Here is a 14,637-nt window from a genome sequence, read left to right as displayed (position 1 = left end):
CCTCGCCCATAGGGTTCACTTTCTGTGAATATTCTGGTGAATAATTTACTGGCAAGAAGGTTTGTGCAAACTGTGAATTTTAAGTGTATTCTTTGCCAAATGTTTGTAGAAAGTGAATCTCAAATTTGTTACCTTGAACTTTCGCACGAGAAACCTGATTGTAAGAAGAGGGGTGGGCCTGTGGTGAAGGCACTGGACTGAGACTAGGGAAATCTGGACTCCAATACCAGCCCTGCCTACAAGCTCCCTGTGTGAGCATAGACAAGTCGCTTAATCTCTCTGTGCGCTGGTCACCTGTTTAAAAAACAAAAAATCCAACAGGGATAATAATATTTCCTTTCTGTAATCCTTTGCAAGTCTTGTCTGTAAGTTCTTCATGGCAGAAACTCCCTCTTGCTATACCACTTAGCACAATGGGGGCTGATCTTGGCTGAGGCCCATAGACTCTGCTGTAATATTAGTAAATAAGAATAATAAAAATAATTCATCTAGTCGGGAAAAAGAAACGCACAGCACCAAGAGATTCATGTAGTGAGATACGCTTCAGCAAAGTATCCATGCCTTTCGGTTTGTTTTGGATAAGCACCCAAACTCCAGAGGTTTTAAGGTTTGCACACTGCTAGAAACAACTCTTGAGTGTATGATGCATAAAGGAGAAGTAAAGCAACGGGCTACTAAAAAGACATCTGTATGCAAACTCATATGGGGACCTGGTCTTCCACATCAAGCTGATGATTGTTGTGGTCAGAGGAGTTTTTGAGATTGTTACTGTCTGTCTGTAAGGCCTAGGATTCCTCATTACCCATCCATTTCTCAGCATAACTCAGGTAGTCAGTTTGTCCATCTTTATATCTGTATATGCTGCAGAAAACATGTAAATCATCTGATTTTTGCTTTAATTTGCTTCAACATTTACAGTGGAGTAGTGGTGTCTGTTTTTAAAGTACCAGAATAACATGTCAGTGATCAGAAGGAGGCTGGTGCTGTTTTTCTCTCAGCCTGTCAAGCTGCAGAGCCAATCAGACAGCAGGGCAGTGATTTACTTGGACTTTGCTAAACAGCAAAAGCTTCAGGGACATCACAAATCTGTGGGATCCGCAGATTCTTTGCCTACGCATACAAACTTTGTTTTCTTCGTACTATATTTAGTTTGGCTAAGAACACAGCCATAATATGACCAGCATGCTCAGGGTCAAACCACCATGTTAATTTTAAACTTAGTGACTCTGCTGAATTTTGGATGGTTCAGTAAACCAGAAAGAGAGGAAGATAATTTGCTGTCTCCTTGGTCAGTATGTTCTGAAAACAGCAAATCCAGAAGTGTTTTGCTTATGCTTCAGACTGAATATGACCTAGACAACCTGGAATGTTTTAAACAAATATACAGAGACCTTTAATAAAGTGAGAAGACAAAGGAGGTGCCACCACTTTAGTCCAAGAAAACAATCTGGGGAAGAATGTTCCCTGACTCCTCTGCCACAGTGCCTGCTTCACACCCTCTGCCCAGGATATTAGATACCACAGGCTGGGACTGAGGAAAAACGGTGGGCTCTGCTTCCACTGTTCTCCCTGGTTTCTCCTTCACTGTATACATTCTTGTCTTAACTGCAGGTGTTGGTGAACCTGAATGATATCAATGACAACCAGCCAACTTTTCCAAGAGCCTACGAGGGACCCTTTGACATCACAGAAGGTCAGCCTGGCCCAAGGGTGTGGACTTTCCTGGCCCATGATGGGGACTCAGGGCCCAGTGGACAAGTGGAGTACAGCATCATAGGAGGGGACCCTCTTGGTGAGTTGGGATGGAGGGGAGAAGCAGAAGCTAATATCCGGGATTCCTTTGGATTTCTCCCACACCCATCGAACACACATGCCTTTGCACTACCTCTTGCCCACATATGCACAAACAGGTAAGTACAGGTTGAGGAAGAAGGATGCTCTTGCGGGTAAGGGGCAGGACGGGTACTCAGAAACTGTCTGGATTTTATTCGTGGCTCTGCCTCAGACTTCCTTAGGCAGGTCACTTCAAGTGTCCTTGCCTCAGTATATAAATGAATAACATTTCCCTACTTCCCAGGGGTGTTATGAGGGGGACGTCATTATTATGTGTGAAGTGCTCAGCTACTGATAAGTGCTGTAGACATGCCTGTAAGTAAATTAAATGCATATACACACTTCTTGTTGCACACGCCCATTTGTGTATATCCCTGGGTCCACTCACACAGCTCCCTGTGTATACACAGCTGTTTGCTGACAAATACCTCTCTGCACATACACTCTCTCTTGTCCACTGAACCTGCACCTATATGTTTGGATACAGGCCCAACTCCATGTATAAGACCAGTAGAAAGTCCAGCTGCACAATCTGATCATTGAATAAAGGGGGTCAGGCTAAAAGTCCAGATCACAGCTTTGAGTGGACAGATGCAGGCAAAGGGAGGGTGTAAAGGAGAATGACTTTTCCTAGAGATCCAGACCAGACCAAGTGCAATAGGTGAAAGCATCCATGATTTCTTCCCCTTCCTCATTCAGATGACCCCGTTACCCTGGAAAGAGAGAGCCCCACACTAGCACTTTCATTCAAAATATACTTTTTTTTTTCAAACACAGACCTTTCAGAGAGCAGGGGAGAGAGTGGAAAAGGCTGCAATGGTTTAGGAAAGCTCAGGAAGCATTTCAAAAACTGTCTTCTCAACTTGTTTCTCTGAGAAATTGGAGTTTCTACATCAGGAAATCCTGTTACGAGAAGCATCCGCTCTGCAAGGAACCATTTCAACCTGTTATTGCTTATTCATAGGGGACTTGGGCTTGGGTTTAATCCAGGGAACAAAAAGAGGGAAATGAGAGTCTGTTGGCCCTGGCTCCAACCAGGCCTGCTGCAAGCTGCCTTTGTGCAGGCTTCCCACAGATATACACAGTTCTGCCGATACACCTCAAACCAGAACTGCAGGACCCCTGGTATCCCAGTCCTGGGCCGTTGCTCAGCACAGACTCCTAATCAAGCCAGACTGTGTGTGCAGCAATATGTACTAACAAACATCAGGGAATAGATTTACACCACCATTTTCATGGTTACTTAAGTCAGGTTTCTGGAAGGCAGGACAGCCCGAGTGCCAGCTGGCCCACATTTCAGAGTCCCCTAAATAGCCTGGGCACAGTACACTTGCCCTGAGAGGTGATTGTGCCACTTGCTAATCTCTTGGGAAATGTCCTATAGATCAGAACACAATAACTAAGTCATTGTCACAGAAATGGCTTTGATTCATGAAAGGCTCAGGAGACTGGTATTGACACCTCTTGCTCACCCCAGTATCTACACAAGTCCTGGATAGGGGTACCTAGCACATCAGAGTGCCCAGCCACTCCCACAATCAGGTTCACTGTCTGGGGAGAGTCACAGCAGTAGCCACTGCCCAAAGTGACCATTTGGGGAAAGAGTATGGTGTCTGCTGGCTGCCTGCAGAGATCAGTGTGGATTGGAGGTTGCTGGGAAGTGACCCTCTCCCCTTTATTGACGCTTTAGTTGGCTGAAATAAAATAGGACAAGGGAGGCAATATTTTCTTTAATTTCACAGACCCAACCCAACTGTGTGTGGTTGAAATCCTTTCATGGCCAGAGCCTAAACTGACTGGTGATAATCAAGAGAGCTACATGCCCCAGAGCCCTACCCACTCCCACTAGAGAAGCCAATGCAAGGCCTTGCCTTTTTGTCTTGATGTGAGTGCCTCATTCCTCACTGCTTGGTGCTAGCAAACCTCCTTTGGAAAATATCCTGAACGCCCTTTTTCTCCCCCCTCTCTCTCTCATAGGAGAATTTGTGATCTCTCCGGTGGAGGGGGAGCTGCGAGTTCGGAAGGACGCCGAGCTAGATCGAGAGAACATTGTATTCTATAATCTCACCATTGCTGCCAAGGATAGAGGGACACCTCCTCTCAGCTCCACAGTGAGTCTCGTTGGCAGGTCATGAGGCTGGAATAGTTGGGCATCCCTGACATATCTCACTCCCAGCATGCTTTGTACACCAAGTAGGAAAAGTGAGGGGCCAGAGAACAAAAAGGAATCCCTGATCCTCTCTCCTCTCCCTCCTTTCCCCCCTTCCACCTTTTCCATTCTTTTCCTGTTATGTAAGAACCACCACCCCTTTCTTTTCCTCCGCTAGGCCTCAAATTGGAGCTTGAAGAGGTTCTTCCTCCTTGAACCTACGTCACCTAATAAAGTGCTGACATGTACTGAAGTCAGGCACAGGAAGCCCACTAGTCAGTGAACTAGAGCTTGTTGAGGCATGTGTTTCGGGGCATGCCAGTAGCTTCATAATTATGGCATCAGTCTTGTCATTGCATTGCAGGAGACCGCTCCTCCCACATCACAAGAGACATGTCCTGTCCCAAGCAGGACTCAGGAGGCTACATTTGTAGAGCTGGGTTCACCACTTGATTACTCTCTTCCTATTTAGGTTTAGCCTTTCGTGCTCTGCTGTTTCTGTTATATGTCATTAGGCCAAATCCCAGGGTCCTCAGCTACAGTCCAGGAGTATGCGAAGGAGATGAAGGAAGCTATCAGGAGAGAACCTTAGACAGAGTCTGAGATGGAAGAGTTTTGAAGGAGATTAGAGCAGAGATGTTGGTGGGGCAGAGTTATGGATGCTTTCAAATGGAGGAGAAGCAGATTTGTCATTATTTATTGAATGCCCTCCATGTACTAGGCAAAAATAGATAAATATGGAGGCAAGGTCGCTGATCCGAAGAGCTTGCAATCCAACTAGCGAAAGGGTTAAGGGGATGTGCTACCACTATGACTAAGTGGTAGGGTTAGCACATTCCTTGTAAATTCTGTGATTTTTATTTAGAGATTGATTTCTGTTTTATTTATTTGTGTATTCCATTTTCTCTCACTGTCCTTGTGTGTTAAGGAGTGACCTGAAGCAGGTGAGGGAGGAGATCAGGGCAGGTCATGTAGCAAATTTCTGGCATATGAGACTACGTGGAAGGAAGCACAAAGCTTGAATGTGATATGGAAGAAGAATGAGAGTCCATTCAGGAATTCAAAGAGTGAGGAGACTCTGAAATGCAGATGGTGTTTGCCTTGCTACCCAGAATCCTCTTCTCCATATTTCAGGTCATGGTGGGAGTGTGTGTTTTGGACATTAACGATAATGATCCTGTGCTTGTCAACCTGCCGATGAATCTCACACTCAGCGAGAACACCCCCATCTCCAGTTTTGTGACCCGCATTCTTGCCCACGATGCCGACAGTGGGAGGAATGCTCTCCTGACCTTTAACATAACAGCCGGCAATGCAGAAAACACCTTTTACATCAATGGCACTGTAAGTCTCCTGGTCTCATTCAATCTACACATGACTGTGTATAGGCCTTCCCACACTACGTGTACGGGTACAAACATGAACTATGCAAAGGGCTTTATTCACTACATACAGTGACAGGTGTTCCCACATGCTGTGACATATGCCCTACGGGCAGCGGTACAAACATAACTGCATACAGAATACAGATGCAGATACTGCCACGCATTGGCTAAAGAAACATGTACCAACCCAAATCATGCAGACCTACATGTTAACTGCATGACACACCAGCAGTTCATTTAGAGCTTGATTCTGCATAGCACAGGGTTTGAGTGTTGCCTGTATGAGTGCAAGGCAAAAAGTGATTAGCAAGACAGGGTGTGTGAGAGACCCAGGTTCTATGTTCCTGAGAGTGACACTACCCATACACCAAGGAAGGTACTCCTTCCCAGTAGCAGCTGAGAGGCCTAGGAGGGGAGAGAATAGCTAAAGAACTCATCTGCATGCCAATGATGGCACTTCCTCTAGTTTCTCCCCAGAAATGCTCACACCTGTTTCTTTTTTACCTTGACCTCTTCTAAGTAAGGGAGTTAGTGAGCAAGGGCTTGAGACTGACTTCCACTCTGTGCAGGGGACTGTGCACATTATCTGCACCAATTTGCACTGGAGCACAACAAACTTGTGCTTCCTGCTTTGCACTGCACAAGAAGTGGCATGTTTTAAACATTAACAAGCTACAGATTACACGCATAGTGTGCACTGCATGCCAGTCATCACATGCTGTGGCTGGAGAGAGACACAACTCTCTGACACAGGCCTCCATCTCTTAATTATTTATAACAAGAATATTTAAGGGGCACACCACATAATAATGCCCTCCCAAATAGGAAACAAACTATTTCTCTAGACCAGTGATTCTCAACCTTTCCAGATTACTGTACCCCTCTCAGGAGTCTGATTTGCCTTGCATACCCCAATTTTCACCTCACCTAAAAACTCAGACTTCAGCTTCAGCCCTATGCAGCGAGGCTTGGGCTTTGGATTTCTGCCCTGGGCCCCAGCGAGTCCAAAGCTGGCTCTGGCGACCCCATTAAAATGAAATCACGGTTTGAGAACCACTGATATAGTATATAGAACAGTATAGACAGGCCATGTCTACACTAGCACTTATGTCGGCAAAACTTTTGTCACTCCGGTGTGAAAAAACACCCCCCTGAGTGGCATAAGCACTCATGTGTGCCGTGCCGTGTCAGCGGGAGACACTCTCCAGCTGACATAGCAACCGCCGTTCACTGAGCTGCTTTTATTATATTGATGGGAGCGGTCTCTCCCGTATCAGTATAGCTGTGCCGCTGAAAGCTTGTAAGTGTAGACGTGGCCTTCGTTTGTACTGACTTAGCTAGTGCTTTTTATGTGCCTATTGTAAAACTAGGCAAATATCTGGATGAGTGGATGTACCCCCTGGAAGACTTCTGTGTACCCTCAGAGGTACATGTCCCCCTGGTTGAGGACCACTACTCTAGAGTCGAGACCATACCCTACCCTCCCTGCAGAAAAATTCCTCAAAAGACTGTCAGTATGAAAATGCCCAAAGGGGGGAGAGAAAGCATGTACCCACCCTGGTAACAGTAGCAACACACACAATCAGGGCAAGGCCTGACCACAGAGAAACTTACTGCATGAAAATTCAAACCTTGCATGGTCATTTACAGCTAGGGTTGCCAACAGTCCCTTATTTCTTCATCTCTGTACAACAAGATCAGGAGTTGCTGAGTGCTGCAAAAAGCAGCAAGAAATACCCCTGATGAATGCAGGTGAGTACTTCTTATTATTAATAATAATAATTAATAATTTCGAGAGAAGGGGTGGGTCGGGGGTGCTAAGAAGAAAGTCCCTTATTTTTGAAATACAATGTTGGCAACCCTATTAAGGGCCAAATTTTCCAAGCCGCTCATCATTCAGGGTGCCTCAATTATTGGTCTTAAGGCATGGTTTTCCCAAGGCAACGAGCATCCACAATTCTAGCTTCAGTCAGTGCAAGTGACAGTGTTCAGTACTTCTGAAAATAAGGCTCTATTGGGACCCAAAAGTAGAGTGTTTCATGAAAATGTTGGCCTTGTTACCATTCACACACAAACAGTTCCACTTTTGCACCTGCATTATTTACAAAGGGCCAGATTCCAGCTTGTGTGGGTGCACAACAGGGGGTAGACAGAGCATAGAGCAGTTTTCCCCATCTCTGGCTGCTGCATAGGCCAGCTCTAGTCACACTAGAGGGTGCAGGACAGTGTGACTGTCTAGCAGCACTGCTGGCAGTAGATTCCTGCTCCTGAGAGGGGCAGTGCTGAGGTCATGATACATCAAACCTCTGTGCACACTGGTCAGCACAGCTGGACTGGTATGGAGGGGAGGGTGCATTGTGTCTTTTCAAAAGGTGACACCGCTCCAGCACTCCTCTTGTGGAATTTCAGCTGAGTCAGCCAGAATTCCTCTGGGGAGTCACTAACTGCTCTGTGGCCTGACCATGCGGCAAGTCACTCAGAGACTCAATGTGGCCCACGTACTGAGCCTGTGGAGCTCCAGGTTCTCTGCTCCTCACCCGTAGCTGGTTCTTATCATCATTTGGCATGGGGAGGCCCATTTCTATTTGAACTTTCTCCTTCCTTTTTTCTCACCAGACTGGCATCGTCTATGTAAGCCGTCCCTTGGACAGGGAGCAGGTGGCTGAGTACAGGCTGACTGTCACAGTGAAGGACAATCCTGAGAACACGCGCAATGCCAGGCGGGTAATTATGGACAATGCTGGGGTTCTCCATTGAAGCAGCAGGGGTGGCGGCTTCTTGTGTTATCAGGGGATGGGGTGGACTGTTCACTGAAAACACTTCTAGGGCAACCTTCTCCCCAAAATTAACTTCTGAATTCCAGAGGCGGATGACCCAAGCCCAAGCATTTCTCTGTCAGTTCCCACCCGGGTCAGAAAACCATTCCAACATTTTTTTCATGCAGGTTAGAATTTTCTTAATAGATCTTTACCCAGCCTTTACTTTAGTAATGGTCTCCCAGCGACAACTCGCTTCACCTGGCCTTTCTGAAATACAGTGAGATACAGCAGTACAAGAGAGAACAAGGTGGTATGTTGCTAGAAGAGATAATGCAGCATTTCTGTGCTATGAATTCCTGGGCATCATTCTGGAACATGGTGCAGATGATATACTAGCGTGTGGCTCTGTAGTTCTAGGATTCTGTGTTGTAACATACTGGGGGTATTGCAATTGTGGCTGAGTAACATGGTTTACTGGACCCACTATTGTGTTATAACAGAACAGACATGCTATGGCCTGTGTGTCCAGGTTCTCCTGTAGAGAACCTGGAGGCTTCTGGGGGCCAGCCCCCTCTCCTTTCTAGAGATAGAAGGAGTAGAAACTGCAAGTGGCCTGCTGCCATCTCTGGAAGCAGCACTTCTTCCACCTGATTGACTTCACAATCTCCCAGCCTCCCTTAAAGAGGCACAATGTATAATTCTGCTCTGATTGTTTAAGTGGAGGAATATATTGTTACATAAGAGTATCTGTCTGAAGGTAGCAAGGCTGTGTCTTTGCATTGTATGTAGACTATGTTATGCAGTACTGCAGTATGGCAGCAGTAATGCAGTTAGACCAAATGGAGTGGTCTAATAGGATTGCAGATGGCATCCATTTGCTGCCTGCAGAGCTGAGTGTGGGTAGGAGGTTGCTGGGAAGTCACACTTTCCCCTTTATTAACTCTTTAACTGCCTGAAATAAAACAGGACATGGGAGACAATATTTTCTTTAATTCCACAGACTCTGTGTGTATGGTTTAAACCCTTTCATGGTGAAAGCCTAAATTCCCTGGTGCAAAGCCTATATTCCAAATGGCATGGTATAATAGTAATGCAGCATCTAGCCTGGCCATGTTCAGCCCTGGAACTGCATTTACAGAATGATACCCAAGGATGTGTAATTCCCCTACTCTGCTGTCCCAGACCTCATATTGCTATATGATATTGGGAATGAAGCCCAGGCATCCGGGTAGAGGCATTACAGATCCTATGTTATGTTCTGATAATGCAGTTCCATGGTTGCACATGGCCTAGGTTCTCCATGGTGCTGAACTGAATGAGGTGGTACATGTCAGACACTGATTCAGGAAGTGAGTTGAGGAGCAGGTATCGTAGTCACTATCCCCTTTTCTTTGTTTTATTCGTACACCCTTAGGATTTTGACCTGCTGGTGATTTCAATAGCAGATGAAAATGATAACCGGCCACTTTTCACTCAGAGCTCTTATCAGGCAGAGGTGATGGAGAACTCCCCAGCAGGTGCGTCTGTCCTCCCTTTAATATATGATTCTAAACTTGCAGGAATTTTCTTTGATTCCCAACCCATCCCAGTTACTTCCAGCCAGATGAAGGGGATGGCCACTGGAGAAGAAAGAGTCCCTCCTCCATGGGCTGTCCTATAGAACAGCGTTAACTGAATCCCGACAATGTCACTGAGCAATGAAACGTTTTAGATCATTCAGAGGGGGTATTGATGTGGGCTAGGATGTTGGTACAGGGTGATAAAGATAAACATGGAGAGAAGGCTGGCTCAATTTATGCAAGTGGATGTTTTTTCGACCAAAGTAACACTCTAGCCAGCTGCTTGTCCCACAACAAGACAATCCCTTTAGAAATAAAACATCTGGGTGGCATTTATGCAAATGTGCTGTTCTGTTATCTAGCCGATGATCTCCATGTCCTGAAGTCATAGACTGTGGTGCAAAGCCTGCCGTGTGTTCTGAATTGAAGCTAATTGCTCTAGGACAACCGAACTGCCCAACTGTCTATTGTCATGTTTTGCTGAAATATGGCAGCATTTTATTGTTGTTATTTCAGACTAAGTGAGTTCTGTCTGCCATAAAGCAGGACAAGTCGAGCAGCTATATGTTTCGTTAGTGTAGGGAATAGCCTTCGGTAACTCTCGCTGCTGGAACTGTTTGCTTTTAGAGGTAGTATAGTAAAATGTCTGGCTTCTGCACTCTATACCAGATAACTACTTTGTTCAGCTCCCCCAGTCACGAGTAATATTCCCCCTTTTTCCCCTTAAAATAACTCCCACTCTGAGATCACAAGTGTCTTTGTTTGGCTTGGAACATAAACTCCTTAAAGGCTCTCGGACACTGGTAACAACTTGGCTGATCAGTGCATTTGCAAAAATACTCTTTGAGACTAACGTGCATCCAAAATAGCTAGCAAACTCCCACACACCCTGATCCATGTCCCTGCCACACATGCTCACACACAGACATACATATTAGGGTGAGTTCAGGGACAAATCAGGAAAGCAAGACTCTGCTGCAAAGCATGCTGGGAAGTACCTTTCACGTCACCATGGTCGGTTCAAAGGGTCTGATGGCTCTGTTTGCTTGTTTTTAGCAGGGCGTTAGAATTCTCCCTACGGGCTTCCTGAGTCAGTCTGCCAAGGCTGCAACAGCCATTATTTCACTGTCTCATGTCACCTCACTCTGTTTGCCTCATTCATTTGTTGCTATCAGTCACAGGTCACTGGGCGGGGGAGGAATAGAGGAGGTGTCCATGAAGGTCTTGCCACCAGTTGCTAACACTTCTTGTTTGATTCAGGAACTCCCATCACAGTGCTCAATGGTCCAGTTCTAGCTTTGGACAATGATCAGGGCATCAATGCACTGGTGAAGTACCAGCTGCTGGGGATGCCAATGAACCTCTTCATTGTCAACAACAGAACAGGTAAGCTAGCCACGCTCACCCTGGTTATAAGGCGCCCTGTCAAAACAGGCTCTTCCTGAAATATAGAGCTATGGGGTAGCATTGTCCCTTCCAAGGCACCGATGTTTCTAGCGCTTGAAAGCTGTTGGATTGCACCTGAATCCAGTCTGCACCCTCTCTTGAAGTTGCCTCTTGGTGGTTGTTTTTTTACTGGCTGACTTTTACTATCCTCCAGGTGTCATTTTGGTAAAACCTGGCAGAGTGATTGACAGGGAAGCCTTCCTGAACCCACGCCTTGAGCTCACACTGGTGGCAGAGGATATTGGCAAGCTGAACAGCACTGCTAGGCTCACTGTGACCATCCTGGACGATAATGACAACAGGCCATCATTTAACCCGGCGGTGGTGACAGTGCAACTGCAGGAAAACAGCCCCCCAGGTCAGGCTGATACCACTGTATGGGAAGGAAATGGGACAGAGATGGAGACGGGGACTGGGACTGGGATAGAGAAACCACCCTTGGGGAAAGCAAAGGACAGAAGATATCAGGGCTGGGAGGATCCAGGGTTTCAGTTAGTGAGGATGAAGGGATTTTGCATAAAGGGAGTTTGGGGACTTGGGGGCTATGTTTGCAGTGCCCTGCCAGTAGCATGACAGCTTATAGGTGAGGGAGCAGGTGGCTGAAGAAGTCTCTTCTGTCCATAGGAATAATCATGGGCTACAACTCCATCAAGGAGCTAACCTACCGGAGTGAAGCTCAATTTCATTTTTTTCACAGGGTTGCATGTTTCCTCTTTTCATAATGTAGGAGTGATGTGTCTGCATTGTGCACAGTCTGATTTCACAGTCCAGACCACCAATGTCGCCATTGGCATAGTGCGGTTGTGCACAGTAGGGCACTTCTCCATACTTCCAGTGACACCGAGAACATGATGTTCCTGTTGCCATCTGGCTGATGTGGATTTGTACAGATAGTTCTGGTACTGCATGTCAAATGTGTACGTACATGTATGTTGCTCAGTTTTCTCTCAATTTCATGGGTCGGACTCAGGAAAGAGAATTTGCCAATCATCTTTACAAAGTTGTCCAGGTTTTTCTCTTGTTGTATTACACCAGAAAACTGTGATTTCCCCTCTGCACTTTCCTCTGACACTTGATGAATAAGCCAGACACCAGTTTGGTTTTATCTATGCCTTTATTTGCTTTGCTTGCAGCTGTCTGTTGGTTTTCATCTGTGTGCTTGCAAGGGCTGTCACTCCCCATGCTTAGGGCATAGCTTGGGGAGGCGGAAATTTCCATGTGTTGTAAAGTGTTACACAGTTAGTTTAGTTATAGAGGTACTAGAGCGTCGTTTGCAGCCTCCAACATTGGCCACTCACAGCGAGAGGATGGTGGACTAGATGAACTACTGGACTGTTCCAGCCTGGCGGTTCGCTTGCTGAAAGTGACCTAGGGGAATGAAAAAGCCTCAAATGTCAGAGTATGGGTTTCCTCCCCCCCAGGTTTTTCTGTCCTTCAGGTAATGGCTACAGATGCAGACAGCGGCCTCAACCAGCAGTTGAGCTACCGGATCGAGGGTGGAGCTCAGGATAAGTTCCTGATCAGTGCCAACTCCGGAGTAATCCGTGTGGCCAACATCACCATAGATAGGGAAGAAAGGGACACCTACAGGCTGACAGTGGTGGCTGTGGATCGAGGCATGCCCCCTCTCTCTGGCACTTCCACCGTCAACATCCTTGTTGATGATGTCAATGATTATCGGCCAGAGTTCATCAACCCGATCCAGACGGTCAGCGTGCTCGAGTCAGCAGTGCCTGGCACCATCATCGCTGAGGTCACAGCAATAGACAGAGATCTCAACCCCCGTCTAGAATATTACATCATTGAGATTCTGGCCAAGGATGACACCAATGCTCTAGTGCTGGGCCAGCAAGGAGCATTTGCTGTGGATTTTAAAACAGGTACAAGAACAAGAGAAACTCTTTGTATGGCTGGGCCTCTCTCTTCCCCCTTCTACTTCTTCCCATCCCTGTCTGCTCTCTGTCTCTCTCCCTCCCCTCCCTTTGTCATACTTTCTCTCTCTTTGTCTTTCTTTAGCCCTTTCTTGCTCTTGCCACCCTTCTTTGTCTGTTTCTTCCTTTCTCTTAAGTCTTCCTCACTCTCCTTGTCCGCTCTCTCAGCTGCACTTTGACAGCACTACACTGCCAACTAACTAACTAACTAATCCTTTTCTTTTCCTTATGGCTCTCAGCCTGGCAGGTTTGATCTCTCTGTTTTTGTGTCAATCTCAATCAGTCCTCTGTCCGCTTCGTCCATTGACTCCCTTCCATCTCAGTCATAACCATGCTCACTCTCATCACTGGCTGGGTGCTTGGCTGCCTCACGCTATGAGGGAGCAGTCCTGACACATGCAGCTGGCTGTTGTTTAGCCTTCGCAGACTGAATGCAGACACCCCCTCAGCAGCGTCTCACTGGTGGGTGGGGGGAATCTTTCGGGTAAGTGATCTCTTGCTCTCCATGTTTTGGTGTATGGAGAGGTGGGCATAAGGAACATATCACTTGCCAGTGAGACCGCAGTCCCAGATCGCATGCCTCCGGTGTCTTTGTGACGCAGGGCCTTGTGCTGTGGAACAACAGGACTGATTTAGTGCAAGCTCAGGTGTGGAAAGCTGACTCATAAAAAAAGGCTGAAGAGACCTGCACGTCTCACCCCCATGGCTATGACGAGGACTTTGAGTGAAATAAAGGACTAGATCCCCATCAGTGTGAAGCAGTCGCTCTGATGGCTTCAGCGGAGCTACACAATTAACACCAGCTGAAGATCTGGCCCCAAAGTTCAGAATTTACTTCCTGTCCCCAGCACAAACACAGACAGTTGCTAAAGCAGATTGATGTCTACTTAGCTCCATCGTGAGGCAGGGTGGTGTGGGGGTGCTTTTAGCTGAGAGCTGAATTTTTGCCTTTTGACTTTTTTCCTTTTAATCTATAAATGACATAGGGAAAGGCAGGAGGCCACCACACAGGGGCAGAGAGGCTTATGGGGTAATAGAGGTGTTCCTGGGGTTGGTGCTCTGTGCCCCTCTGCCTAGAGGAATCAGGCAGGGCAGCTGTGGAGTTTACAATCCATGTAAGTGGTGGTTTTCTTTCCTTTTCTGCGTTGCAGGAGCTGTGAAGGTTAAGTCCTCCCTAAACAGGGAGCAAGTGGCAACGTATGAAGTCACCATCTCTGTCCATGATAATGCCAGCGATGTTGTTGACCATTCCGTCAGCGTGCCAAATGGTAAGAGAGCTCCTGCTGCAGACAAGCCCAGACAGCTCACATTCCAGTGTGAGAGTCAGGCTTGGGCCGCAGATCAGTTGGGGCTGTGGCATTTTTTGGCTAAGGATCTGGCTTCAAACCCTGTTGGTGGTTACACCTGCAGGAAGTGATAAATTCTCAGGCAAGGCCCCCAATGGCTGTATTTCCACATTATCAAACCATGCTGCAGTTTGGCATGATTGCAGCCTCTGCTAAGGGGGATGCCAGGAATAGAGTAAAAGTGGGTGTGGAGGTCAGGACAAAGCAGGGACCCAGAACTAGAAAAGCA

At 46.8% G+C, this 14,637-nt stretch overlaps 1 protein-coding gene across 9 annotated transcripts in view; it reads left to right on the top strand.

Moving 5' to 3' along the window:
- CDH23 (cadherin related 23) overlaps positions 1-14,637 on the top strand; it is a 520,165-nt gene that overhangs the window by 478,683 nt on the left and 26,845 nt on the right. For 8 of the 9 annotated variants that reach the window (XM_048859456.2, XM_075130881.1, XM_048859457.2 and 5 more), the window contains 9 exons: positions 1,612-1,792; positions 3,811-3,944; positions 5,117-5,326; positions 7,984-8,091; positions 9,541-9,643; positions 10,946-11,071; positions 11,286-11,489; positions 12,553-13,011; positions 14,214-14,330. In XM_048859456.2, coding sequence (XP_048715413.2) covers positions 1,612-1,792; positions 3,811-3,944; positions 5,117-5,326; positions 7,984-8,091; positions 9,541-9,643; positions 10,946-11,071; positions 11,286-11,489; positions 12,553-13,011; positions 14,214-14,330 — 1,642 coding nt within the window. The remainder of the gene's footprint in view (positions 1-1,611; positions 1,793-3,810; positions 3,945-5,116; positions 5,327-7,983; positions 8,092-9,540; positions 9,644-10,945; positions 11,072-11,285; positions 11,490-12,552; positions 13,012-14,213; positions 14,331-14,637) is intronic. The other variant, XM_075130882.1, reaches the window with a different exon arrangement.

This window comes from Caretta caretta, chromosome 7 (genome assembly GCF_965140235.1).
Source record: "Caretta caretta isolate rCarCar2 chromosome 7, rCarCar1.hap1, whole genome shotgun sequence".
NCBI lineage: Eukaryota > Metazoa > Chordata > Testudines > Cheloniidae > Caretta > Caretta caretta.
The sequence above is the reverse complement of the archived record's forward strand: the minus strand, read 5'-3'. Positions and strand labels throughout refer to the sequence as shown.